This window comes from Vulpes vulpes, unplaced genomic scaffold, assembly GCF_048418805.1.
Source record: "Vulpes vulpes isolate BD-2025 unplaced genomic scaffold, VulVul3 u000000663, whole genome shotgun sequence".
Taxonomy (NCBI): domain Eukaryota; kingdom Metazoa; phylum Chordata; class Mammalia; order Carnivora; family Canidae; genus Vulpes; species Vulpes vulpes.
In genome coordinates, this window is record NW_027325794.1 from 300,254 (window position 1) to 327,050 (window position 26,797).

Sequence of the window (26,797 nt, forward strand, 5' to 3'; positions counted from 1 at the left end):
ATCTGTAAAAATATGCACCCACACCCATCTCACCTAATTACCCTGAGGATTCAATAAAATAATGCCCCAAGCATGGTGCCAGGCTCAGCGAACACCTCATAAATAAGTGTGTAAAGCACTTACTGTGCGGCTACCACTGTGTTAAATGCTTTTGATGTATTATCTTATGCCTGTGAGGCAAATACAGATACCCATTTTACTGATGGGAAAGATTTGCCCAAGATTCTGTGCAAGAGCTGGGGTTTGAATTCTGGAAGTTTGACTCTAGAGCCCAGTGCTCATAGCTGACCATTGGAGCTTGGAAGTGGAGGAGGTCCCATCAACTTTGCCTAGGGGGTGGGGGGTGGGGGTGGCTCGGGAAGGAGGGCAGAGGACACCTTAGTGAGTCCCAGAAGATGCAGTGGTTTTGCCAGAGCTGGAGATGGAGGTCGGAGTGGGTGAGGATATCAGGTGCAGGGGACTGCACAAAGCACAAAGCAAAGGCAGGGGTGGGAATCCTACAGAAGGAATGGCACAAGTGACCGAGCTGGGCGTGGGAAGGGGCGGGGAGGGGACAGGATGTGGCAGGAAAGGAAGGTAGGGCCCCATGGTAGAAGCAGTCACAGCTCGCAGCCCTGTTCCAGGCCTTCCCAACTCACCTCCTGTGCGCCCCCTCCCCCATAAGAAATTAAAAAATAAAAAGCCGCCAGCTATTTCCATGTCGTGCCTTTCCCTGCCACATTGTCCTTCCATCTGTTCCTTCCTTTGAGCTCTAGGGTGGCTGGGGGGGGGGGGGGGGGCAATTGCAGGGGCAGCATTTTCCTCCTCTGGTTTAGAGTTGGAGAAACCAGAGAGTTCAGTTCTGTTTGCACCTTAGATCTTGAGCATCACCTCCTCCAGGAAGCCCTCCCTGACCGCTAGACCTACCTCATCAGCTCAAGTTCCTTTGTTATTCTCCAAGAACTAAATTCTTTTGCTGCAGGGAACTGGCCTACTTTTTTGTTGTCATGTACCCATTTGTTGTACTTGGTTAGTATCTGTCTCTGTAGACTGCCATGTCCAAAGGGCAGGGATTCTATCTGCTCGTCATCTTGTACCAAACTCCTAGGAGGTGCTCCATAAATGTTAAGTGAATGAGGGACAGCTGTGGTTCTTGTGAAGGGAAGTGCTGGGAAGGCAGGTGTTGGCAGAACATGGAAGAGGTACATTTATCCCTGCTTGGGTATGGAGAGTCCAGGAAGGCTCCCAGAAGGAGGTGACACCTGGGCTGAAGCCTGAGTTGCACTTAGCTAGCTGCAGCATGTCGGGAGGGACCCTTGGCAGAAGGCATATGTGGGCAAAGGCACACCCACGGCTGGGTCTGAGGGCCCGCGGTCCGAGGCGGGGCTGGACATGCTGGCCTGCTAGGGCATGTGCATCTCGCGCTCAGCATCCAGGAGGCCCACCCGGGAGGCAGAGCTGACCTCTGCTCATTCCCCTCTCCTCCTCACTTTGCCCAGATGCTGCGAGCTATTTTTAAGTCACCCTGAAGGCGGTCCAGACACCCTAAATGAACCGGCCTTTCCACTGTGAGTTTCTCGCGGCCGGGAGAGGCAGGGGGCCTCCATCTCATTAGCTCCTGCTGGCTCAGCATTACTCACCCAGCTGCACTGCCAGGCGCCAACCACCCAGGACCCCAGCTGGGGTGAGCTGTGCTCTGAGCCAGCACCGAGGCAGCAGGACTTGGAGGAGCAGGTGGCAGCTCGGCTGGTTTTTTTTTTTTTTTTTTTTTTTTATTTCGGCTGGTTTTTATTTTGGCCTAATGTGAGCCACAGGCACAGTGCTGGGTGCTTTATGCCAGGGGTCCCTGTGGCCAAATCCAGCCTGTGTGTGCACTGCCCTTAAGCCAAGAATGGTTTTTACATCCTAAAAAGGGGTGTGAAAACGAGAGAGGATGGGACATAGACGGTATGTGGCCTGAAAATAGGTTTGACAGATTTAGCAAATAAAAATTCAGATCGCCTGCTGAAATTTGAATTTCAGAAAAACCAGAGAATCTTTTAGTATAAGCCTGCACAGTATCTGGTACATACTTAGACTAAAAGAAATTCCATATGTATTTGAAGTTTAGATTTCACTGGGCAGCCTGTGTTTTTATCTGGCGGTCCTGCTGTAAAACCTGAAGTGTTTGCTCTCTGACCCTTCACAGAAAACGTTTACCCACCCTGGCCTTGAACACAGAGCAAATGAGATCAGGTGCCAGAGGGCCTTAAAGACACTGGAACCAAACCTGATGAGCATGAGCTGCTGGCGTGTGTTACTAATATAATCATAGTGATCGATCACCCAACATAGATTGAGCACCTCCTGTTTTCCCAGCGCTGTCCTAGAGATGGACAGTACACACATAAGCGTGCAGGTGTATAGTGAAAGTCAGGCCGTGATAAATTCTAAGCAAAAGTATACAGCAGCAGAAGGGGGTAGAGAGTGACATGCATGAAGCTTTTACACTGTGTGGTTCTGAGCTCCTGCTCCCATTCTGAGCGCTGTGCATGCTTTTTTCATGAAATCTGCACATAGCAGCCCTGACAGGTGGTATATCATCTCCATTTCACAGATAAGGAAACTGAGGCCTGAGGTCATCCAGCCAATGGCAGAATTGGAATTTGACCTGAGCCTGGTGACTCCTGATCTCCTATTCTTACTGGCTTTACTAAGGTGCCTCCCTTTATAGGATGCCAGCTGTATTATGCTGGGTCCTGTTAGAGGCCCTCTGCTGATACTTTCCATAATCCTTATGGGAGCCTTGCACGCTGGGCTGTATTATTCCGATCCAGGCATAAAAGCGGTGAGCACGGCACTGTGTGGAGAGGCAGCCGGGAGTAGTGAGTTGATCTGGAACCTAGCAGGGTTCCAGGTGGGCCGCGTGAGGCTATCTGGGTATCAGTGGGCAGGTGGCAGGAATGGGGTGGGGAGAAGGCACGGCAGGCCGGGGAGCCCCCACGAGTCCCGTCTTCCTGCTTTTCGGATTGGCCTCGGTTTCCCTGCCTGCCTTCCTCCTGAGATTGATTACTTCTCCTGTGTGCTATTGAAATATTTGCAGGTGGAGGGTGGGAGGGCGGGGCTGGTTCCTGAATTTGCAGGGTGGGGCTGACAGGGGTTGATGGTCTGAGATCCCACGAGCAGGGGTGGGGCCAGGCCACTGCCCCAGAGGCCAGTGAGGTCCTAAATAGCCCCTGGATGGGAAGCTGGGGTAAGTGCATCGAGCTGAAGGGCCCCATAGCTCACACTCATGAATATCTACTGTGGGCCGGCCCTGAACTAGGCAGTCCCTATCCTCTAAGACTGGCTCCTGTTTGTAGAATTCCTACCATGTGCCAGGCACTGTCTCCACAGGGCTCTTGCAAGGCTCCCGTTACCCAATGAGGCAGGGACACTATGATCATCCACCCTATTTGACAAGTGAGGAAGCTTGTCCAGCATCATGAGTGGTCAAGGATTCGATGTCAGGTCAGTGACTCCACATTCTGGCTCCTAGCCTCTCCACTGCCTCCTAACATCCTGTCGTTAGAGCTAACAAGCTGGTTCTGAAGGAAGTGAGCTCCCCATCACTGGGGGAATGCAAGCAGATGTTGGAGGACTCCTTAGAATGGGTGCTAGACAGGGATGAAAGCTTCCTGACCACTGTGACCTTTGAGGTCTCCCTGCCCTGAAGAGGCCCCCACAGGACATGGGTGGCAGAGTCCGGTCCGGGTGACTCAGGACTCCTGACTTGCAGTTAGTGCTTCTTTGGTCTCCATGTTGGGCGAGACCTAGGAATCCCTTTCTCATAGGTTTCTCAGCACTTTGGGATTTTAGAGGGCCTGACCCCTTTCTGGGCAGGGCTGGAGGCATTGCTGACTGTGAGACCTAAGTTCAAGAGGTCCTGACCATGCCCTTTCCTGGTTTTGTAACCTTAGGGCAAATTGCATAAACTCTTGTGAACCTCAGTTTATGCAGCTTTAAAATGGGGATGATGATGTTCCTGTGAGGATTAAACAAGGTATTCTGTACAGAGACCCCGGCACATAGTAGGTGCTCAGTAAACATACTCTCTCACTCTAAGCTGGGCAATAACAAAAGCATTTTGTTCAAAATGGCCTCCAACTTCTGCTATGAGACAAAGTATTTGTTAGAATAAAGGCCCTGGGTCTGATCGTGCCTCCTCTGCATGACCTGGGGTGGTTATCGAACAGCTCCCTGCCTCAGTTTCCCCATCTGGGAAAAGGGAATAATTCAGTAATCCACTTCATTTGGGTTGTCACGCTATATACAGTTCCAGGAACACAGTGAGTGCTCAAAAAATAAAAAATGGCAGCAAGCTTTAGCATCATGAAACTTCTACTATGTCCTAGCCAGGCCTGCCCTTTTGCAAACAGCAGCCCATTTAACCGTCGCCCTGGACACGAGGGGTTGAGCCGGGATGCAGATGGAGGTCTGTGGGCCTCGAGTCCCAGCTACCACAGCCACTGCCTCTGTGCTGCCTGAATCACACATGATCCCAGGGCTGAAGATTAGAGAAATCACAGAGGCTGGGGAGGGGCCGGGAGGCCACCTGCCACTGCCACCATGCCCAGACCACCCCGAGGTCCCTCACATCTGTCAGCTTTCACAGCCGACCGAGTCCAAGCTCATGCCTGGCGCCTGAGAAGGGAAAGGTGGTTGAACTGAATTTCAGAGGCCTTCTGTGGCCCTCTCCCTCACCCCCCCAGGTCTGGCCAGTTCCCTGGGGATGGGGCCCGCCCTCGAGGGTGTGGGTCACAGCCTCTTCCTGCAGCCCTTGCTCTCTCCTGGGAGGCTCTCAGCGTCCTTCCCAGGGAGACTTCCGCCCCACCCCGCTGCCTTTTTAATTTCCTCTTCTGGCCTCAGGCTGGCAGCCTGTTACTAACTTCTGGAGACGGGTTCTAGCCCACAGCTGGGAGCCAGCAGAAGTGGGGGGCACCTCACTTGTCAGGGCCCCTCCCCAGGCTGAGCACTACCCACTACCCACGGGTGCTGCATTTGCACCTCCACCACCCACCCCACCCCAGATCCATCCCCAGGACAAGAGTCCTGGAGCCAGCCTTCCCTGGGGATTGCCCTTCCTGAGTTTCAGAGTCCACAGCGATAAACGGACAACCTTCTCCACTCTGCAGAGTTTGGACTTGAGACAGCGCGTGTGTCCAGTCTGGGTAACGATAGGAAACAGAGGATTCCCCCAAAGGGAGTACAGTAAGGTGAATTTAATAAAGGCACTACTGACCAAGGCAGGGTGGGGTGCGCCAAGGATGCAGCACCCTGTGGTGGTAATAGTGAGGAAGCCGCAACTGTTACCTCCCCTGGTCTGACATGGGGCCCAGGAGAGGTGGCCAGAAGGGGCTGGCTGTGTGGGGAAGGTCCCAGACAGGAGCCGTGACTGCTGAATCTCTTCCTAAGGATTTTGGGACAGCTTCCTGTTTTCTATCCTCTCGCACCTCCTGCTGCCATCTGAGCTTGCGTGCGATTTCCTTGGAGAGCTTGATAAACATCCTGGAGTTGCTGATTCCATGGGTCGGAGGCCAAGCATTTGTGTCTCTACCAGGTCCCACCTGGTGCTGGTGCTGCTGGCCCTGCTGGGCAATGTCACATTTGCCCTGTGCTTGTCCTACCTTTTGGCTCATTGGAGTGAAAGGTCGTCCTGGGCAGGACTGTTTGACTCCATCCCTGCTGCTCTGTGCCCTCAGTGCGAGGGCCTCCTGCCGAACTGCATTCATGAGCATTTGAACTGTTTACGACGACGTCTCCCTGTTGACTGTTGCTCACATGTGTGCATGCTTTGGCTTGGCGGTACCTGAGTGGAGGCCATTGTGGAGATGGAGGTCAGCATGCAGGCTTATTTGGGTATGCCTTTGGGATTGACACCCGGGGAGCAGAGTGAAGCAAGCAGGAGAGGGCCAAAGGAGAAGATGGGCCACGGGGCTTTCATGGAAGCGCCACGGCGAGTTCCCAGGGAGCTTTGTGGCCCTTCAAAGCTGTCCCAAGCTGGGGCGAGGATGCCAAATCTTCAGGGCCCGCCTGCTCCAGTCTCTGGGTGAGGGCCACCCTGGGAAGCAGTGAGACCTTGGGGCAGGCTCTCCCTGTGGCTGAAGTAGTCCCCTGTCCTCTAAGGGACTGGCAACCCCTCTAAGGGTTCTCCAGCACCCCCCTAAGCAGCCTCCAGTCCTGAAGGGTTCTGTGGGGCACACTGTGATACCTACCATGTGATCAGCTCTTCTCCAAGGGGCCAAGGAGGGGCCAGTAGCCTTCCCTGGACTCCGTGCCCCAACCTGGAAAGCCCTTTTGCTCTCCCTCAAGCACACAGGAACCCCCCCCTCCCAAGAACTCTACCCATGGTTTTTGCCAACAGCGGACTTCTGAATCTTAGTTTTGCTGGGCCAGGCCATCATGTAGCAGAGAGAGGCCGAAGCCCCCAGACTCCACCCCGGCTTGAGCTGAGCTGGGAAATAAGAGCACCAGTGTTGCTATGAACCACAGACAGTGGTTAGGGGGTCCTCCCGGCCTTCTGGAGAGAGGGAGAGTAAGAGGAAGGGGTTGTTTCCTCTGTTGTGTTACGGAAGGGCGGTGACCCCAGTAAGTGCATCTGACCCCTGTTTCTGGAGTGGAGTGGAGTGGGCAGAGGCTCCCCTTGGAGTCAGATTGCCCAGCGTAGAAACCTCAGCAGGATGACCTTGGATGTTCTGACCTTGGCTAGGTAGTAACCGATACCTCTGCATTTCATAATTTTCTTGTGAATGAAGTGGGTGGTAGGGGCCACCTGGGAACCATGCTGTGGGTATTATGTGGGGCTTGCCGCGTGCCTCTGCTCAGACTGGCGTAGCAGAACACCACAGATAGAGTGGCCTAAACAGACCTTTATTTCTTGCAGTTTGCCAGCTGAGAAGTCCGAGGTCAAGGTGCTAGCAGATTCAGCTCCCGGCGAGGGTTCTCTTCCTGGCTTGCAGGCAACCACCGTCTCACTTTGCTCTGATTTCTTCCTCTTCTTTTAAGGACACTAGGCCCATCCTGAGGCCCTTGCCTTCAGGACTTTGTGTAACCCTGATTACCCCCCCCCCCCCGAGGCCCCACCTCCAAATACCATCACACCAGGAGGGGGAGAATAGGGCTTCAGCATGTGACTCCATAATACCATGTGTGCTTACCACAGTGCTGTGCAAGTGTGTGTAAGCTAGAGCAGCATTATTATTTTCAGAGACAAGCCATTGGCTGAAGCTTCTAGAGTAGCATCAAGAGCCTGGGTTTCTGCTCCTGCCTCCTGTACACTGTGTGACCGTGGGCTGGCTGCTTAGGCTCTCTGATCTTCATTCTCATAAAAATAGGCCCACCCCGCACAGGGCTGAGGAGAGGGTACAGTGAGTTAATACAGGTAAGCCTAGAACTCATTCACTCGTTCACTCATTCCTCCTCTGGCAGAGAAGTGCTCCGCTGGGGGGATGAGGACGTGGAGCGTGATGGTGAGGATGCTGACGGTGGGTGTGTCTGTCTGCCCCGGCTGCCATGACAAGCTACCACACCCGGGGGGACCTGAATGCCAGATATTTACGTTCTCACACTTCTGGAGGCTGCAAGTCCAGTATCATGGTGTTGGCAGAATTGACTCCTTCCGACGTCTGTGAGGGAAAGCTCTGTTCTGGGTGTTCTCGTACATGGCCCTCTTCTCCCAGGATGGCGGACTCTTCCCTCTGTAGTGCTCTGTGCTCAGACTTCCTTTTATAAGGACACCAGTCCTACCAGGTGAGCGCCCACCCTAATGACCTCATTTTAACATAATTAGCTCTTGAAGACCTTGTCGACAAATAGATGACATCCTAAGGTACTCGGGGTTAAGGTTTCAGCGTATGAGTGGGGGGCAGGGATACAGTTCAGCCCCTAACATCAGGGAGGCCACAGTTTGCAGGCTCTGAGGCAGATGAGGCCCTGCCCTCAGAGCATTTATATCCCAGAGGAGGGAGACGGTACGCAAAGAAACAGGACAGGAATAGTGTAAGTACCCTGAAGGAACTGTAAAGAGGAATGGATGGAGTCACGGGGAGGGCTGTCTCAGATAATGGGGTCAAGGAGGGAGATGACATTTCGTGTGACATCTGAAAAGTGCAGAGCAAGCACCCGAAAAAATGCTTCAGGAGAATGTGAAGTGTGGAGCTCTTCTAGGCCACAGGCCTCAGACTTAACAGAAGACGGGGTGAGGAGGGTATGAAAGGAAAGCAGTTATCAAAACACTGTGGACGGCCTGAGAAGCCCAGGAGGAGCGACACAGCCCTTTGGGGTGACCACACCCGGGTCGCATTTGGGTCTCCCGTCCAGCTGCCTCTGCCTTCCAGGTGAAGCAGATCATGGAGGAGGCCGTCACACGGAAGTTTGTCCACGAGGACAGCAGCCACATCATCTCCTTCTGTGGTGAGCCCGTGGCCTGTGGCCTTGAAAGTGGCTTCTTTCTCTGTGGGCTGACCTGGGGGAGTGGCATCTTTGTGCAAGCAAGGGTTCTTAACTGCTTTTTTGCTTTGTAACTCCAACGTTATTTTCAGATTTCCAAGGGGCCCCATTAGGGAATTTGGAAATACAACAATGTCTCCAGAAGACATTAAGAATGGCCCCCGTGCAACCTACGAAGGGTTAATCACTGTTGATGCCGGAGGGCCTGCTTTCCCCTCTCAGTTCACAGCCACCAACCCACACCCCTAGTGATGTGGGTCTCGCTTCTGAGGAATGGCTCCATCTGAGGAATGGCTCCGTGCCCCTTCCCCCGCCCTGCCTATGGCTGTTGCTAAATAATGGGAGGGGATGGATGGGCTTTAAAAATTCAGGGAGTGAGGAACCATCACACCGTCCTGAGGGATCATGTCCAGCTGGCTCAGCGCAGGAGGCAGGCCCAGGGCTCAGAGCATGACTCAGACGTCTCTCCTTGAATCAGCTTTGCTTGCAAGGCTCCAGAAATAACCATGCTGCCAGGTTGTTACTATACTTCCACCTCGGTTACAGGCTACAGACGCAGGTTTTGCGTGTCCCCGGAGTCAGGATTCTGTTTCTACGTATCAGTGTGTACGTATAAGTGGGGGAGTTTCTTTCTCCCTAAAAACCTTTATTATTTCATGACTGGCATGTGTTGGGGTGAAGGACGTGCTGTAATCCCCCTCTCGTGGCCTTGGTCTCATAGAGAGGCCCGAGCGAGGAGACCTGACTGGGCCCTCGGCTTCATCCAGATGGCTGGGCGTACCACCTGTGGGAACACACGTCATGACCTGGGAGCCTGCTGACGTCAGTTTGGGCCCTTTGCAGCCAGGCCGACCTGGGTTCACATCCCTTCTCTGCCACTTGTGTGTTGGGTGACCTTGGCAAAATTTTATGTTTTTTGAAGTGAGATCTGTTTAAGCTACATATATATGTATATTTATATACTTGCATATTTATGTATATATAGAGGAGTCTGTATGCACATAATTACATGAACGTGTATGTATATGAAAGGACACATACACACAAATGTAAATATGGGAATGTATTTACCTATATTTTTTTCTCCCGGACATCTTTATTTGCAAAGAAAATAATCGGCATGCCCATTTCAAAATGTGCTACGATACCTACCCATTAAAGACTTAGAGGAATAGAAAGTGATAAAAATCACAATAATCCTCTAACTCCAGCCACAGTTTGGGATGAGGGAAGAAATGTGATGGCACTGAGTAAGGCCTACAGGGTCTCCCTGAGGGGTCTCTGATCCACCGTTCCTTAGGATTCATTGTCAGAAAGAGTCAACCAAGCTGCCAATACCTGGATAGTTACTTAACTTCTTGAAGTATAAATGGATGAAAAGTGTTGTGTGTGTAAGCAAAAATGAAGGTGTTTAATAGATGCTTATCCAGACTATTTTAAGCCCATAAGCAAATTAGGCAATAAGTGGACATTCATTCAAAGCCAAGCAATTACTGGGGCACCTGGCTGGCACAGTTGGTAGAGCCCACAACTCTTGATCTCAGGGTTATGAGCTCAAGCTCCATGGTGGATGTGGAGCCTATTTTAAAAAATTAATTAAAAAAATAAAAGCCAAGTAATTGCTAACAACAACAACAACAACCCAAGACAAGAAATTAAACCAGAACTTCTCAGTATTTGTCCTTGCACACAACATGACCTTGGCCGGGCTCTTAACCCTTGGACTGTTGGCGTTCTCCTTCTTTGGAGTGACGGCGACTAGCACACTCACTTCGTGGGCTTTTTCCACCAGGATTGAGTAAGCTAAAACTACACACTGGTCTCACTGTGTGAGATAGAAGGTAGGAAAACACTAATAGAGGCCTGCTGAAAGTACCAGAAATAAGATTGGGGTCATCAGAGTGGCCTCCACAGGGACTGTCTCCCAGCAGGGAACACTAAGTCCCAGAAATGGAAAGTGATTTGCTTGAGGTCACACAGCAAGTTAGAGGTAGAGCCCAGACTACCACCCAGGGCAGACATAGACACGGGAAATGATGAGTGAAGCCTCTCTTCAAATCCTTCATGGAGACACAGGTGTTGTGAGCACACCATGGGCTCAGGTCTGGTTTTTTTTTTTTAAAGATTTATTTTTATTTGTTTATGATAGACATAGAGAGAGAGAGAGAGGCAGAGACACAGGCAGAGGGAGAAGCAGGCTCTATGCCGGGAGCCCGATGCGGGACTTGACCCCAGGACTCCAGGATCGTGCCCTGGGCCAAAGGCAGGCGCGAAACCACTGAGCCACCCAGGGATCCCCCTCAGGCCCAGTTTTGAATCCCAACTTGGTCACTTTTTTCCAGGTGGCCCTGGGCAATTCGGTTTGCTTCTTAGAGCCTCAGTTTTCACATCTGAAAAATGGGGATGGTTGTCCTTTCTTCCTTGGCTGTGGCAGAGGGAGAATGAGATCTGTAACGCTAGCTGTTACTAGAATCACAGTAGTGACGTTTATGTCACTTTTATCTTGAGCCCAGACAAAGCTCAACAGTCCTGTGGTCTGGTCCCTCCTCTCTCCCTGGCAGGAGCAATAGCTAATGTTCCTAAAGCGCTTACTGTGTACTGGGCTCTGTGTGAAGTGCTTTCCATGCATTTTTTCCACCTCATTCTAACAGCAACCTTTTAAGATGCACATTCATGCTCTCCCCACTTCTCAGATGAAGAAACTGAGACACAAGGAGGGGAAGTAGTTGCTGGAGGTCACACGACTTCTTAGTGTCTGGGAAAGGATGTGGGCAGATAGTCTGACCTTGGGCAGCGAGCATAGGTTAACTCCTCAGCTGTCTTGCTCCCTTTCGAGGGAGTGGAAGGGAGAGAGGCATATGCGGTTTTCCCATGTGAGGCTCTCATGAATTCTGAGATGCTGGGCCCGCAGCTCTCCAAGGCGCCTCTGTGTGACTGAAGTCCTGGGCTGGGTGCATGGGAGTGTGGGCAGGGCAGGGCCTACTGACTGTCATGTCCCTACAGCGGCTGTGGAGGCCTGCGTCCTGCATGGGCTGCGGCGGCGGGCAGCTGGCTTTCTGTGCTACAACGAGATTGCAGCTCTCTTCATGAAAGTGGGCAAGAACTTCCCGCCGGCCGAGGAGCTGAGCCACAAGGTGCAGGACCTGGAGCAGCTGATTGAGAGCACGTGAGTATGGAGCATGGGGTATGGGCAGGGCACGCCCTGCAGAGGACAGTCCCCCTGACTCCACGTTCCTCCCTGAGCTCTGCAAGAACCCATGCCTCCTGCCAGTTCCTCTCTCCGGTTTCCTTTCTGCTCCCCAAACCTGCCAGATTGTTTCCTACCCCAGGGCCTTTGCACATGTTCTACCCACCACCCGGTTCCCATACTTCATTTTCTGTGGCTAGTTTCTTGTCATCTCAGGCTTTGCCCCAGTTAAGGATAAATTCCAACCCTCACCCAATTTTTCTTTTAGATCACTTATTTACTTACTTCCCTGTGGTTATCACCACCTCTAATTACTCTTTCATTTGTTTCCTTGATTCTTGTCTATCTTCCCCGCTTAACTCTGAACTCCTGGGAACAGGCAACTAACATCTGTTACTCCCCATCCCAGTGCCTGGACAGTGCCTAGAAATGTTCAAGACACGATTGTTGAATGCATAAAGTGGCTTTTGGGAGCCAGACCCCATTCTGAATGCAGGAAGACCAAAGTTTAATCAAAGCAGTATGGTCTCTGTCTGCATGGACCAGGTGTCACATTGAGGCCACCATTGAAGGGGAGCCTTGACTTCACTCACATGTCTTAAGAGCTGATTATGTTTGCTGGGGGAGGCTCATGGCCTGAGTATGTGTACCTGAGCACCTTCCACCAGAGCCTCGCCAGAGTCCTAATTGTTCAGCCAAAGCCTTGATCTGGAGCCTGGTCAGGGATGCCAAATAGGTTTCAGCTCCAGTTGTTGCTAGAGGCTGCCCAAAGGACCTTGTTGTGAAAGATTCTAGAGCTACTCTTGGGTTTCACAGGAAAGAATGCTCAGATTGATTAGATGGCACGAGACAGGAGAAAGAAGCACGCATGCCATGTTTGCCTTCTCTGCCATGGGTGTTCCTTCCACTTCACTGGATGGGCAATGGCCCTTGCCTTGCCTTTCAGGCCATACCAGCCCAGAGCTGCTGGCCAGAACTGTGTGATGGGCAGGGCTGTGGATTTTACATTGCCAACTCCCATTAGGAATCCCAAGTGACTCCTCAGCCACTTGGTTTTCAGGTGTCTTCCAGTCCATCTGCTAAATTTCCAGGTGTTTGCTGAGAACTTCTTAAAGGGGTGGATGTCCATCGGCCTTCCATGATATTGGGAGTGACTTTCTAATGGAGGAATTAGAGATACCCATGCCAGTTGGTAAGGGAGAGCCATTCCTTCATTCATGCAACCACTTATCCATGACAGGGAGAGGGGAGAGAGGGGGAGGGAAGAGAGAGAGAGAGAGAGAGAAGAGAAGAGAAGAGGAGAGGAGAGGAGAGGAGAGGAGAGGAGAGGAGAGGAGAGGAGAGGAGAAGAGAAGAAGAGAGAGAAGGGAAGGGAAGGGAAGGGAGGGGGAGGGGAAGGGAAGGGAGGGGGAGGGAAGGGTAGGGTAGGGTAGGGAAGGGTTTTCCCATGTGAGGCTCTCATGAATTTTGAGATGCTGGGCCCACAGCTCTCCAAGGTGCCTCTGTGTGACTGAAGTCCTGGGCTGGGAAGGGAAGGGAAGGGAAAGGGAAAGGAAGGGAAGGGAAGGGAATCACTATGAGAATCCGGCTTACCCATCAACAGTGTATGAAAGTGTATTTCCCTGCATCTTCATGCTTGTTGGGTATTATGATTCCTCCAACTCTTTGCCCACTTGCCAGGAGCAATAAGGGCTCTTTTGTTGTTTTGGTTGCCATTCCCTTCATTTCCTTGAGAGGTTGCTGTTTGCATATTGGTCCTGTTGGATTTCCTCTTTTGTGAATATTCATCCTTCTTCTTTACTGGTCTTGAAGGTGAAATCAGATCCAGGGCCTCCAGGAGAATGTGCGGAAGCTGCCGAAGCTGCCCAACCTGTCCCCACTAGCCATCAAGCACCTGTGGATCCGCACTGCCTTGTTTGAGAAGGTGCTGGACAAAATTGTGCATTACCTGGTGGAAAACAGCAGGTGAGCCAGAAAGACCAGACGCCTGGGTGTGCTCTGCCGCCACCTGCTGGCCTTCTTGGAAATTGCGCCCTGTTGCACAAAGCACCTTTCGTTTCTCCCCCTTGATATGCACTTGACTTGGAAGAAATTACATGAAGGCCATCTGGATGTTCGTCTCCGAATTAGCCTAGTTTAGGACCTTGGGACAATTCAGGTGCTTACTGGCAACGCCGGATCTCCAGATTAGGAGTGGGGTGTAGGATCCTGCAATCTTAGGCATCTTTCTTCTCCCATGAATTAAGCCTACTGTCTTCTTACTAACCATGGCCCTAGAGGAGTCATTTAGCTTCTCTGTGTCTCTCCTCTCATTTGGTAAGTGGGACAGGGATCGCTGCCATTCTGGAGAAGAGGTGAGAAGGGAAGATAGTGAGTCCACAGCATTTTGGAAATTTATAATGATACTTTCTTACATTTTTTTTTTCTAGCTCAGATCAACTTGGTGTAAATGTTTTGTAGTATGAGCCCTCTTGGCAAGCATTTATCCATCCATTCATTCTTCCAACAAATATTTAATGAGCACCTAGCAAGTGCCAGGCACTAACCTTAGATGTTGGGGATACATTGGTCTTTTTTTTTTTTTTTAATTTTTATTTATTTATGATAGTCACACAGAGAGAGAGAGAGAGAGAGAGAGAGAGAGAGAGGCAGAGACAGAGGCAGAGGGAGAAGCAGGCTCCATGCACCGGGAGCCCGACGTGGGATTCGATCCCGGGTCTCCAGGATCGCGCCCTGGGCTAAAGGCAGGCGCCAAACTGCTGCGCCACCCAGGGATCCCGATACATTGGTCTTAACTGTCATGTTCAAAGCTTGGATGTTATGCTAAGGGATAGGGAAGCTGGGGAAGAATGTAAAATCTGAGACTCTTCACGACCAGTACTCCTTTCCAGCCAGAAGGAGAGGGAGAGAGAGAATATCAAGGAAATACATGAGAATCTCCTCATCTCTTGGTATATGAAAGTGCCTATTTAACCACATCCTCACATAAAATGGGTATTATGATTATCTTTCATTCTTTGCCTGTTTGCCTGGAAAACATATCTGAAAGTATAGAACAAATCCTTCTCTTCATGAACCTCACATCGTAGCAGGGAAAACAGGTAACTAGTAATTGGGATAATATATGATGAATATTCCAAACTAGGTGGGTGGTGTTTAATTTACTCTGGGTGGTCAGAGAAAGTGTCCTGGAATACATGGCAGTTAAGCTTCCATTTGAAGTGCCTGTAGGCATTAACTGGGTAAAGATGTAGGGGAAAGAGTGTTTCTAGCAGAGGGAAGCAGGTGCAAAGGCCAGGAGACAGGAGAGGAACTGGAAGAAATCCAGGCTCTGGAGTCCAATTACACCTTCTCGTGAATTATGACAAGTCTCTGCTCTGTGCCCTAACGTGGGTTCAGGGCCTCTGTAGTTACTGCCTTTGGTCTATGACCTTGTGTTTTCCGCTGAATAAATCAGTCAAAAGGAATTAGTGATTTATTTCAGCAATAACGCCAACCTCTTTATTTATTAAACTTCTTATTTTTTTTTTTACATTCACACAGAAGTTGTAACATTAGTACAGAGTCTCCCCTACCCTTAGTGATAACATCCTCCATAACCTGCACTGTACCTTCATAACCTATGAAGGTATGTTCTGTGTTATATGGAAGAGGTTTTGGTTCAAGAAAAATTCAGGTCTCTAGGGACACTAGAAACAACACAAGTGTTTCTTTTTCAATTTAAACGTTTTTATTCCAGAGCAGAGGTTGATAAACTATAGCTCGTAGACCTAATCTAGCTTTCTTCACGTTTGGCAAACAAAATCCTATTGGACCCTAGCCTTACTGATTCATTTGCCAGTCATTTATGGCTGCTTTTGTGCTACAGTGACAAACTGAGTACTTGTGACAAAATCTTACGCTCTTCAAAACTGAAAATATTGTCTAGCCCTTTACAGAAAAAGGTTCTTGACCCGTGGTTTAGAGAAAAATCTCTTCATCACTGTCCATCACAGTCCTGGCTCTCTAATCAAGCCAGCAACATGATATACTTGACTCTGTTCTAACTACAATTAACTGTTCTTTGCTCTGATCTTTCTTCAAATAGAACCTATCCTGCCATTGCCTTTGAAGAAACTTCCCCAGATGGCCTTGTGAGTTCTTTGCCTCTCTTAGTTATTGTGGCCCATGCCAGGCATACAAAACTAAGACATTTCTTGTGGTCATGTGGAATGGTGACTACCTCAGACTTTGAACTCTAACCAGTTTAACATTTCTCTTGATTTGAAAACAGGTTTTCTTTTAAAAGAGTATTTGGTCAGAAAATCTCTCTACTAACTCAGAGATTAATATTGTAATGGAGACTAACCAGGGAGCCAGAGCTGCTAAGGTAAAAAAATTGGCTGAAGGTCTGACAGCCATTCCTGCTGCAGTGCCACCGCCTACTTCTGGCCAGTCTGACAGGCTCCTTCAGGCTTCAGAGAATCCTGTGCGTTCACATTTCAGCAGAACCTGGACACTGGCCAGCCGGTGCCACTTGTTCTTGTTCTGCCTGAGATCTATTAACTACAGCATGTGCTCCTTCTTCCCTGTCCACTTCCATATTCTTGGCAATTACCCCCGTCCTGTTTATAAACCACTGTAATTCATCTACAAGCTTAGGAAATGTTTGAGAGTGGAAAGTATACTGACGAGAATTGAGTAAATGCAAGTCAAGACACACTGCACTCTATTAACTGGGTGACTTCAAATAATTTGATTTACTTTTCTAGGCCTAAACATCACCACCCTGCATTTAATAGTCATTTAACAATAACGGTTATATCTTGGCTCCATTAATCAGCAGGAAATAGGCAAGTGTTTATTTTTCTTCCTTGCAATGATTCTTTAATACTGCATGACTAAATTTTAGAGAAAAGCAAAGAATAAGTAAATAAGGCCACTCTGCTAATTACCAACAGAGCTGGGATAAATATCCACTCCTCCCAGCTTTAAAATCCCTACTCCACCACCACCACCCCGATCCATCCAGTTTATCTGTAGCAACTGACCCTAAAACAACATGATCAGAGTTCTGATATCTGAGACTGCAGGAAGGCCCCAAGTGTAGCCCTGACTCAGTCTCACTGAGACAGCAGGGAGAGAGCAAGCAAACTGGGCTCTTTACCTCTGGATTAGGTCTTTGTAAACTGAACTCTGTGTCACAAAACAGTTATAATAATTAAACGAGTTGCAAGAATATCAAGTAATAGAAATGGGAAAGGAAAATAATACATCATTTTTAAGCATGAATGTAAGTAAGCCAGTGGCAGTCTATAATTTAATTGACTGGGACTTGGTTTTTCCACTACTGGGAATACATATTTTCATATTCTACATAACCATGGCTAAATGAGGACAAAAATTGTTCCTTGATTTATGACTCCAGGTCATTTGTAGATTCCTGTCTGATTTTCTCTAATGATTAATGCTTTTCACAAGGATGGGTTCCCAGAAAGACTGTTTTTTTATGAAGTCCTAGACCCAAAAAACTAGTTCACCATTTACCTTGGTTTAGAATTTTCATTTACATGTTGTTCTTAGTTTTCCATTTGTCCTGAATTTTAGTCTTACCCAATCTATAACTAAGAGAAATTGCATAGAGAAAATACTGTAGAAAGATTAAAAGAAAGGATGTTTTTTTAATATGATTTTTTTAAAAATCCATCGACCTGTTTTTGCAAGATTGTCAACTTATTGTGCAATGCTTTTCTGACTTCAGTATCCATGAGATTCTAATTCAGTAAGTCTGGGATTGGGCCCAGGAATTTGAGTTTTTAACAAGCATCCAGATGGCAGCAGGCAGATCATTGGACCACACTGTGGAATAACCTTTAATTGATTACTGTATCGTTAATATCCTACAGGGTGGCACGGTGCTAGGTACTTAGTAATAAATTAATTGAATGGATAATCAAAAGGGCTAAGGAGAAATGAAACAATGTGAGGTGTTCCTTTATTCACTCAGTGATTCATTTTTCAGCCCTCAATGAGTGGCTATCATGTACTGAACTTTATAGTATTGTTTGTGTGTGTGCATAGATACAATACATGTATGGACACTATAACTAGAAAAGGCACTTTATGCATACTCTATGCTTCCAAAGAGCATGAGATCTAGTGAAGGTTTTGAGAAACAAAAAATGTCATCTCAAGGTAATATTTAGGTGTTATTAAGGTGATGAGTGTGCAGAGAAGTTACAACAATAAAAATAGAAAAAAATAATGTCTTACCTTTTATATAACTGTTATATTAAATGAGCTATGTGAAAATAAGCTGGTAAGTTGTGAAAGGCCATATATATGGAAATAATAAGATTTATAAATCTCTACCCCCTTTATAGAGATGGCAAGGTCTCCCCATCCCCATTGAGTGTGTTGACCAGATGCCTCAGCTTATCTTCCTTACTCCGCAGGGTAGCGAATTAGATATCTCTGTCTGAATTTCCATCAAACGAAGTATATGTTGCCTGTTTCTGAGGCTTGAAATCTGCAGGACTGAGGCTCTGTGCTAATGATGTGCAACCTGAACTTTAAAATGTTTTACAAACTATAGTAGCTATTAAATAATTACTTGAACTTCTGGAAGTAATAAAAACCCCTGTCTTGAGATTCCTGAACAGAGTTTATCTCTTTACTAAGTATGTAAAATAATACTGTGGTAGGATAATCCTTAAAAATTGCTTCACTGTATCCTTGTTATTTGAGCACTATACATATATTTTTACCAATATTCAGAAAAGAGTGTATGAACTTTTTTCCTAGATTCCTGCAAGATCCAAACTTTACATGACAGTGGACTTCAATAATATTCATGAACTTGCATGAGGTTCATGGAAAGCAGCACATTGAAAATTCTGTGATGAATTACTAGGAGTTTTGGTTGACAAATACTTTCGTACATTTTTCCCTTTGAGATGTAGTATTATTTGGTTTGTGCGATATGTGATTCAAAATAATGAGAAGTGAAAGAAAAAAGGTGAATCCTCTATGTATTAATCAAGGGGTCATCTAGACTATATATCCAACATGACGTTTCCCACACAGTGTGTCTAGTTCTTCAATTGCTACTTGATTTCTTGGTGAGTGTGTCTTCATGTGAGAAAATACAAAAAGCAGAAAAAAAAACTATTTATCTTGGCAGCAAGTACCGTGAACTATGAATTCAGTGAGTCCTAAATATATAGAATCAGAATTGAATACAGCCAACCTAATGGTCTGTTTTGAGAAACATCAGTCCTTTTGTCCCTTATCCTATACGTAAGGCACACTAAATTATTCGGTGTCTCCAAATACTTTCCATGTAGAGTCTGTATTTTGAGACACTTGATGGCTAGGAGATTTTAGGAGCCTTTAACAGGAATATGATGTAAAAATAAAACAAATTCAAGTTAGGAAAATGTTGGGAGTCTGCTCAGAACACCATCAGCATCGCATCCTGTCCTGGCAGTCCGCGTGGAGCTGCAGCTGAGTCCACTGCATGGAAAAGCTCCTTAGTCCAGGCATGCTCCACTTCCAACTTAAACTAAATGTATTAGAACAATATAATGCCTCTAAAAGCAGATTGCACCTTACAGTCTTCGTTCTCAAGGAGTTTAAACATGTCTTAAGAAAGGGTGATGCCTCTTTGGGATTTATGATTATTACTCGTGGGCTTTATTGCTCATTCTGGTTTCCCACTGAACACCCGCATCACATCCACCGCTGAGCATCCAGAGGCAGGCTCGTCGCTTCAAGTTGCTTTGACAATCATTAATCCTAGAGTCTGACTCCATTGTTCTGCATGTATTACATAGAACTTCTATGGAACATCAAACATATTTATTGATAGGAGAAAATTGTGTCTTTATGAGCGTTTCTGTAATGAAACAGGATGAGGGATGTGGAAAGTCACTGGCAGTTTCAGTCCAAGAGGCTCTCTTCAGGAAGAGAAAAATGGAAATGTTTTTATGAACGTGAAATAAAACTCTAAAAATGATGAGATGCTCTTCTAATACCCACTATTCAATAATAGATAGTCATAGTGTCCTTTGTGAATGAAGAGGGCACTACAGATTCTTTCTGGTTGCCGCAAGTGTTAAGTGTTCACAGTTAGAAGCAATGAACATTACACACCTCTCCCCGTGTTTCCTCACAGCCTGGACAGTGACTACTCTCACAGATGTTAAGACCCTTTCTGTGGTTGTTAGAAGGATACTGATTACTGATTTAGGGAGAAGTTCTTAATCTCTTCCTGCATCCCGGTCCCTTCCCTTGACAGACATCAGTGCAAGTGAAACAGGGTCTTAAGTTTAATACCATTGACAAGATAACCCTCCCTCTCTGGAGCAGTGGCTCACCATAAGGCTATTACCTTGTTGGCCATGTACCATATCTCTTTGCTGCCTGCTAATGCTTTGCTCCTTTCTTTTCTTTTCTCTTTTAATTTGCATTTAGAAGAGCTAGCAACCTCACTTGGCAAAGCTAACTGCTGATGTAGCTAACGATAAAGCACTATGGCATCACTTGAATGTCAAAAATTAGAAGAAAATAAAGAGCTAACATGTATTACCGTATTACTTATTTTTCCAAAAGCCAGAGCCTACTTTAATTTTGCCAAAATTGTGTTGGAGAGTTACCTCAGTGTGGGCTAGGTCCTAGCATTTGAATTATATGGAAAGGTCAAATTAGAAAACTACAGGGGGTCCGAAGGAGTTGATTGAGAATAAAGACTGTCAATGCGAAATATAGGGACACTTGGAATACACCACAGCAAGAGAGGGCTTAATATTTTACTTTGCTTAGTTTAAAATCGGAAGAAATCAGTTTAGATAGACACAGCTTTTCTATAAAGGATGTTACGGAAGCCAAACCTCCCAATATACTAGGTAAGGATGAGTATGGTTATGTAAGTATCCTAATTATGTACCTGCCCAAAGTGAAAGATTAGGTTAGTTAATGGACAACAGAGTGATTTCACATAGTTCTTCCCTTTAAGGGACTTATAGTCTACTTCAATCCTTTTGTGTTCTGAAATATGTACATCCTTCTTTCTCTGCAGTAGGCCTTGCTAGTCTAAACATGTCTATGAATTCAGCAGCTTCTTCTCCCTAGAGGACTGGAGAATATGACACAGAGTAGGAATCTGAAATTCCAAAGATGACTTTATAGCTCCCAGACAAATGGAGCTTTCTACTAGAACTTTAAAATTAAGGAAAACCGGGATCCCTGGGTGGCGCAGCGGTTTGGTGCCTGCCTTTGGCCCAGGGCGCGATCCTGGAGACCCGGGATCGAGTCCCACGTTGGGCTCCCGGTGCATGGAGCCTGCTTCTCCCTCTGCCTGTGTCTCTGCCTCTCTCTCTCTGACTATCATAAATAAATAAATAAATAAAATTTTAAAAAAATAAAATAAAATAAAATTAAGGAAAACCATGCAAGGCTGATGATGCTAACTCTATTTGTTGAAAACAAGCTATCTCTTCTCCTCCCCATCCCCCCTTTCTCTATGTGTATGATTCAGGTAAGATTAGTGTCAAAATCAGTGAATGTCAACGTTGATGTAAAAATCTTTAAAACTAAGAATTATTTTAATTCACCCACCTTATATGCTCTCTATACTTCCTGCCTCCTTGAGGATTTTATCATTCATTTCCCTTCTATATCTTAAACATTAAGTTCTCAGAATGTTGCAACTTCAACATTTTCAAGTCTCTCTCATCTTATGGGAAATAACCCAAAATACCACCTTGGCCCTACATATCTTCACAGAAGTCCTCTTCTTTCCATTGTCAAGTATCTTAAAGAGTTGTTTTACTCAAAGTTTATACTTCTTTACCTTTTGTGCATTCATCTCAGTATAATATGGAATTTAGGCCCACCAATTTCACTCTTCCAACCATTGACCTCTATGTTGCTAAAGCCAAAACACACATTTTTCATCGTCCTTCTTGTTTTCTTTGTGATGTTTCGTTTCTGAAAATCTCTTAGCTTCCAGTACACTATACTTTCTTGCTTTTTTTCTACTGTTTCTTTTCCTCTGTTCTTTATTTTTTTCTCTGTTTCAGTGGATACTTTTATTGATTTAATAGATCACCAACTTTGTCTCCCTACCTGCCTACAATTGGAATTTCATCTTATTTCCATGCTGAGTAGTGAAACAATGACACAGCTGTAGTCAGAATAAGCTACTTCAAAAAGAGAAGCCAACACAGCTCATTTTCTTCTAGCAAGCAAAATATAAATATATGCACTCTAGAATGCACAATGGTTTAGTCACTAAGAAATTCAAATGGGATCCTGAAGAATGTAGGCAAATCCAGGGTGCAGTAAAGAGGAGCTGAGATGCTGTGCGCCTCTTTAAGGGTTCCTGGTACTGCATCTCTTGGCCACTAGCTGAATTTTGACATGAGGGAAGATTTTAGCTAATGCCAAGGAGAGATGCAGCAAGTGCTAGGTTGACTTAGGGGCTGTGCACAGGAACCAAAAGGCAGGAAAGTACTAAACACTGCTAAGAGCATCCACCCCAGGAAGGACTGGACCTTCCAAAAGCTCTAAACTCGCACCACCCCCAGTGCTCACATGGCTGACTTTATCCTCTGTGTTCCATTTGGCACAGCAAGTGGCAGTGTCTCCACCACCTATGATGGTGATGCAGCCCCTGGCGGTGGCTTTCACCACCTCATCCATGAGGGCTTTGGTTCCTCGGGCAAAAGCTTCCCATTCAAATATGCCCACAGGTCCATTCCCCATGGTCTGCTTAGCCTGAGCAACTGCCTCAGCATATTTCTTGCTGCTCTCAGGACCATGGTCCAAGCCCATCCAGCCAGCAGGTATGCCAGAGGCCACAGTGGCTTGGCCAGTGTTGGCATGCTCATCAAACTTTTCAGCAGTGACGAAGTCAACTGGCAAGGTAATTTTCACACCATTCTTCTCAGCTTTGGACATCAGGTCTTTGACGATCTTGGCTCCCTCTTCATCAAACAGAGGAGTCCCAATCTCCATGTTGTTGAGCACCTTCAGGAAGGTAAAAGCCATTCCACCACCAATAATCATCTCATTGACTTTGTCCAGCATATTACTGATCAGCTGGATCTTGTCTGCAACTTTAGCTCCACCCAGGATGGCCAGGATGGGTCGCTCTGGGCATTCCAAGGCCTATTTCAGCTCCTCCTTCATCAAGAAACCTCCGGCCTTCTGTGGCAGACTGACTCCCACCATGGAGCTGGGGGCTCAGTGAGCAGTGCCAAAAGCATCATTGACATAGACATCTCCTAGCTTGGAAAGTGAAGCTTGGAAGGCTTCTATTTTGACTGACTCAGCTTTAATCTTATTCCCAGAAGCATCTTTTCCCTTCCCTTCTTCCTCCACATGAAAGCAAAGGTTCTCCAGCAGGATGACAGACCCAGCAGCTGGGTCAGCACAAGCTTTCTCCACTTCTTGGCCCACACAGTCCTTTAAGAATAAAACATCCTTGCCCAGCACAGACTTAAGTTCTATAGCAGCTGGCCCCAAAGAATACTTGTCTGGCATGGGGACACCATCAGGCCGGCCCAGATGGCTCATAAGAACTGACTTGGCTCCATTGTCCAAGCAGAATTTGATACTTGGGATGGCAGCCTTGATTCTCTGGTTGGTTGTTATCTGGTGGTTCTTCATAGGAACATAGGCTCTTCATAGGTTGAAGTCCACTCTCATGACGACCCACTTGCCCTTCACGTCGAGCTTGTTCAGAGTCAGCCTGTTAGAAAGTGACATCCTGGCAATAGAAAGGCTGCGAGGCTGAGAGCTTAAACAGCGGAGAAGAAAGCAGCCTGCGTGTGCTCCAACCTCGTGCGGAATGCCGAGAGCTCCTCTGTTCTTTATTTTTTTTTTTTTAAACATTTTATTTTTTTATTTTTTTTTTTAATTTTTATTTATTTATGATAGTCACAGAGAGAGAGAGAGAGGCAGAGACACAGGCAGAGAGAGAAGCAGGCTCCATGCACCGGGAGCCCGACGTGGGACTCGATCCCGCGTCTCCAGGATCGCGCCCTGGGCCAAAGGCAGGCGCCAAACCACTGCGCCACCCAGGGATCCCTCCTCTGTTCTTTAAATGTCAGTGTTTTCCCAGGTCTTCTCCAAGCCTGTTAACTTTTTTTTTTCTTTTTTTTTTCTCCATTCTCCTTGGGTGATTCTATTTATATTCATGGCTTCAAGCATAACCTGGAAAGCTATGATATCCAAATATGTATTTTACGTTCTATCTGGATAATAAACCCATAAGATCCTATGTTATCAATCATTCAGAAAAAAATAAGATATTCGTGGACATTTTAGTTGACTTTTATGGTGTTTAGGAGTTAAGATAGTAGTGATAAGCACAATGATAGTATTGAGAGAGGACTCGTTTTAAGTCTTGAGTCAGTCATGACCTTGAGTAAATTGCTTTAATTATAAGCCTTGTATATACTTCATTTGTTTGTTTTTTTAATTTTTATTTATTTATGATAGTCACAGAGAGAGAGAGAGAGAGAGGCAGAGACATAGGCAGAGGGAGAAGCAGGCTCCATGCACTGGGAGCCTGATGTGGGATTCGATCCCGGGTCTCCAGGATCGCGCCCTGGGCCAAATGCAGGCACCAAACCACTGTGCCACCCAGGGATCCCTATATACTTCATTTGTAGAATGAAGTACGCACTTCATAAGATTTCCATGAGGATGAAGTGAGATCATAATTGTGAAGAGCCTGGCACATAGATAGTTCACAGTAAGTAGTAGCCCTTATTGTAATAAAATGATCTCTTGAACAAGTTTCACTTCTAATTGTAGAAAGCCAAAGTAGCACTCTGAGCCCAATCAGGAGACAAAAACAAAACAAAACAAAACAAACAAACAAACAAAAACATGTAGTAGGTTAAAGCAGAACAGTTTAATACAAAGAATTACTGACTCTGACAAACATAACTATAAGATATAAAGAAATTCTGTGTGGTAAAGCAGAGAAAGAGTACCTAAGAAAGGGTAAACTTGAAAAGGGTATTAACAGATACAGAGATAATCCATAAATCACAACACTGTAAAAATGTGTTCAAATACTGGAGAAAATGTAGTTTGGCTCCTAGAGAGCAGAGCTGACCACTGGAATGGCCAGGCCAGAACTGCTGTGCAAACAACAGCCACCTCCGGAGGTATAGACAAAGATAAGAAAATGACATGTGACAAGAAAATGGTTGCTGGATCTGCAGTGGGAATCCAGGTGCCAGTAGGGGTGAAAGGTTGTTAGAACTTACTCTTTGAAGGACTGACTTGGTGTGTGACCTTCTGGACACAAGTAGCTTTATGCAGGCTGTACTAGGCTTGTCAGAGGAGTCCAGGCTGTCTGTAGAAATATCATTGCCAGGATGAGGCTGAAAGGTCAAAGGACCTTCATCCTAGGCTTGTGACTGCTAAGTAGTAGTTCCTTACCAGATGTCCTTATACCCACACTGCCTATCCTCCTGGATAGTGCTGTGAATTGGAGGAAGTCTCTACCTCCTGCAAAATCTCCCCTGCTGCCCTCTACTGAGAAACTTAACAGTGTGCATTTAAAAAGAGAAATGCTTAAGCCAATTCTGTTGTTTACCATATTGGAGGTACATTTGGAAATGAAAGGCAATGAATTGATAACTGACACAACAGATAGGCTTAACAAATACAGAGATAATCTAGAAATCACAACACCATAAAAATGTGTTCAAATACTGTGTTTTGCTCTATAGTTCTTTCAGTTCCAAGCTTTTTGATATGAAAAATTGGTGTATATATGTATAACTTTCGTTCATGATTTAAATATGAATACCCATTAGCATCATGATAGCTATGCATGTGCTAGAAGATAATTTAATGAATTACAATATAGCACATCGAAGAGTTGCTATGGTCTATTGAATCAAAAATCCAGTTCTTGAAAACTGCCTAAACATAATTTACCTATCCAATGTCAGTTTAAAATTTGCATAATAAGCCACAGTGAGTTTTAAAAATCTCATACAAATAATGATCCATTTAATATGTTCCACAAAGAAATATATTTTAAACATCTTTTATACATATATACATATTTTAAACAGTCTTTTATATATCTTTTATATATTCTAAGAGAGGGCTCATTTTCCCCCCATTACCTAAAAATGTTTCTCAGAAAAAAATAATATAAAAAATTACTATGTTGATCATAATTCCAGGAGAAAACTAAGAATCCTTGAAAATATAAGCTTAATTGAACTGGTAAGAATTGCTGTTATAGCAAAGTGGCATGGCATTAGAATAACTCCCATCAGTTATCAGGTTATCTTTAATTCACAATTTACAACTAACCATTTTGTAACCTCAAGAGCTGTTCCTTTTCTCTAATTTATCTCTAATCATAATTTTTATTCACAATTGACCATTTATTATACCTCAGTGATGAGTACTTTTTATTTTTTTATCACACTTCATTTTTATATTTAAATTACGTTAGCTAACGTATAGTACATTATTAGTTTCAGCTGTAGTTTTCAATAATTCATCAGTTGCATATGACATTTCTTAATACAGCAACAAGGTCTTATTTTCATCATTGCATCGATGGAGAAAGAGGAGAAATGTTGCATTACCTGTTCAAGAGAATCACTTCAGAAGCAGAAGGGCTGGGATTTGAAAATTTTTTTGTTTGTCTCAAAAGCTCCTACTGATTTTAGGCATGTTTCTAACTCTAGGTCAAAGTGGAGACTTATATTTTATAATCAGAGGTGTTAGAATTGATGGCACTGCTTCTCAGACTTTCATGTACACATCGATTGCCTGAGGACTTTCATCAAATACAAGCTCTAATTTAGTAGGCCTGGAGTGAGACTTGAGATTCCAAAAAGCTCGTATTTGGTGCCTATGTTACTAGTTCATAAACCATACTTGGCATAGAAAAGGTAAACGGCAATGGGATTGGAACAGACCAAGATATTAGTGACATCTGGATAATCTGAAGATTTCAGTTCCTTGGCATTTATCTGAAGGACCTGAAAACTTATGCTCACACAAAAACCTGCACATAGATGTTTATAGCAGCTTTTGTTCATAGTTGCCAAGACTTGGAAGGAACCAAGAAGTTTTGCAATACGTGTATGTGATAAATACAAACAAATATTATTGAGCACTAAAATAAAAATGAGC

At 45.9% G+C, this 26,797-nt stretch overlaps 2 protein-coding genes and 2 pseudogenes across 2 annotated transcripts in view; 3 read left to right on the forward strand and 1 right to left on the reverse strand.

Moving 5' to 3' along the window:
* LOC140597410 (piwi-like protein 1) overlaps positions 1–26,797 on the forward strand; it is a 130,872-nt gene that overhangs the window by 14,042 nt on the left and 90,033 nt on the right. The gene's annotated exons all lie outside the window — the stretch shown is intronic.
* LOC140597419 (small G protein signaling modulator 1-like) overlaps positions 7,757–26,797 on the forward strand; it is a 54,382-nt gene continuing 35,341 nt past the window's right edge. Inside the window, exons 1-3 of the mRNA XM_072745689.1 lie at positions 7,757–8,409; positions 11,449–11,611; positions 13,445–15,765. Coding sequence (XP_072601790.1) covers positions 8,346–8,409; positions 11,449–11,611; positions 13,445–13,448 — 231 coding nt within the window. The 5' untranslated portion in view covers positions 7,757–8,345 and the 3' untranslated portion in view covers positions 13,449–15,765. The remainder of the gene's footprint in view (positions 8,410–11,448; positions 11,612–13,444; positions 15,766–26,797) is intronic.
* LOC140597413 (FAS-associated factor 2 pseudogene) overlaps positions 13,821–26,797 on the forward strand; it is a 62,147-nt pseudogene continuing 49,170 nt past the window's right edge.
* On the reverse strand, positions 21,698–25,800 carry LOC140597416 (phosphoglycerate kinase 1 pseudogene; annotated as a pseudogene).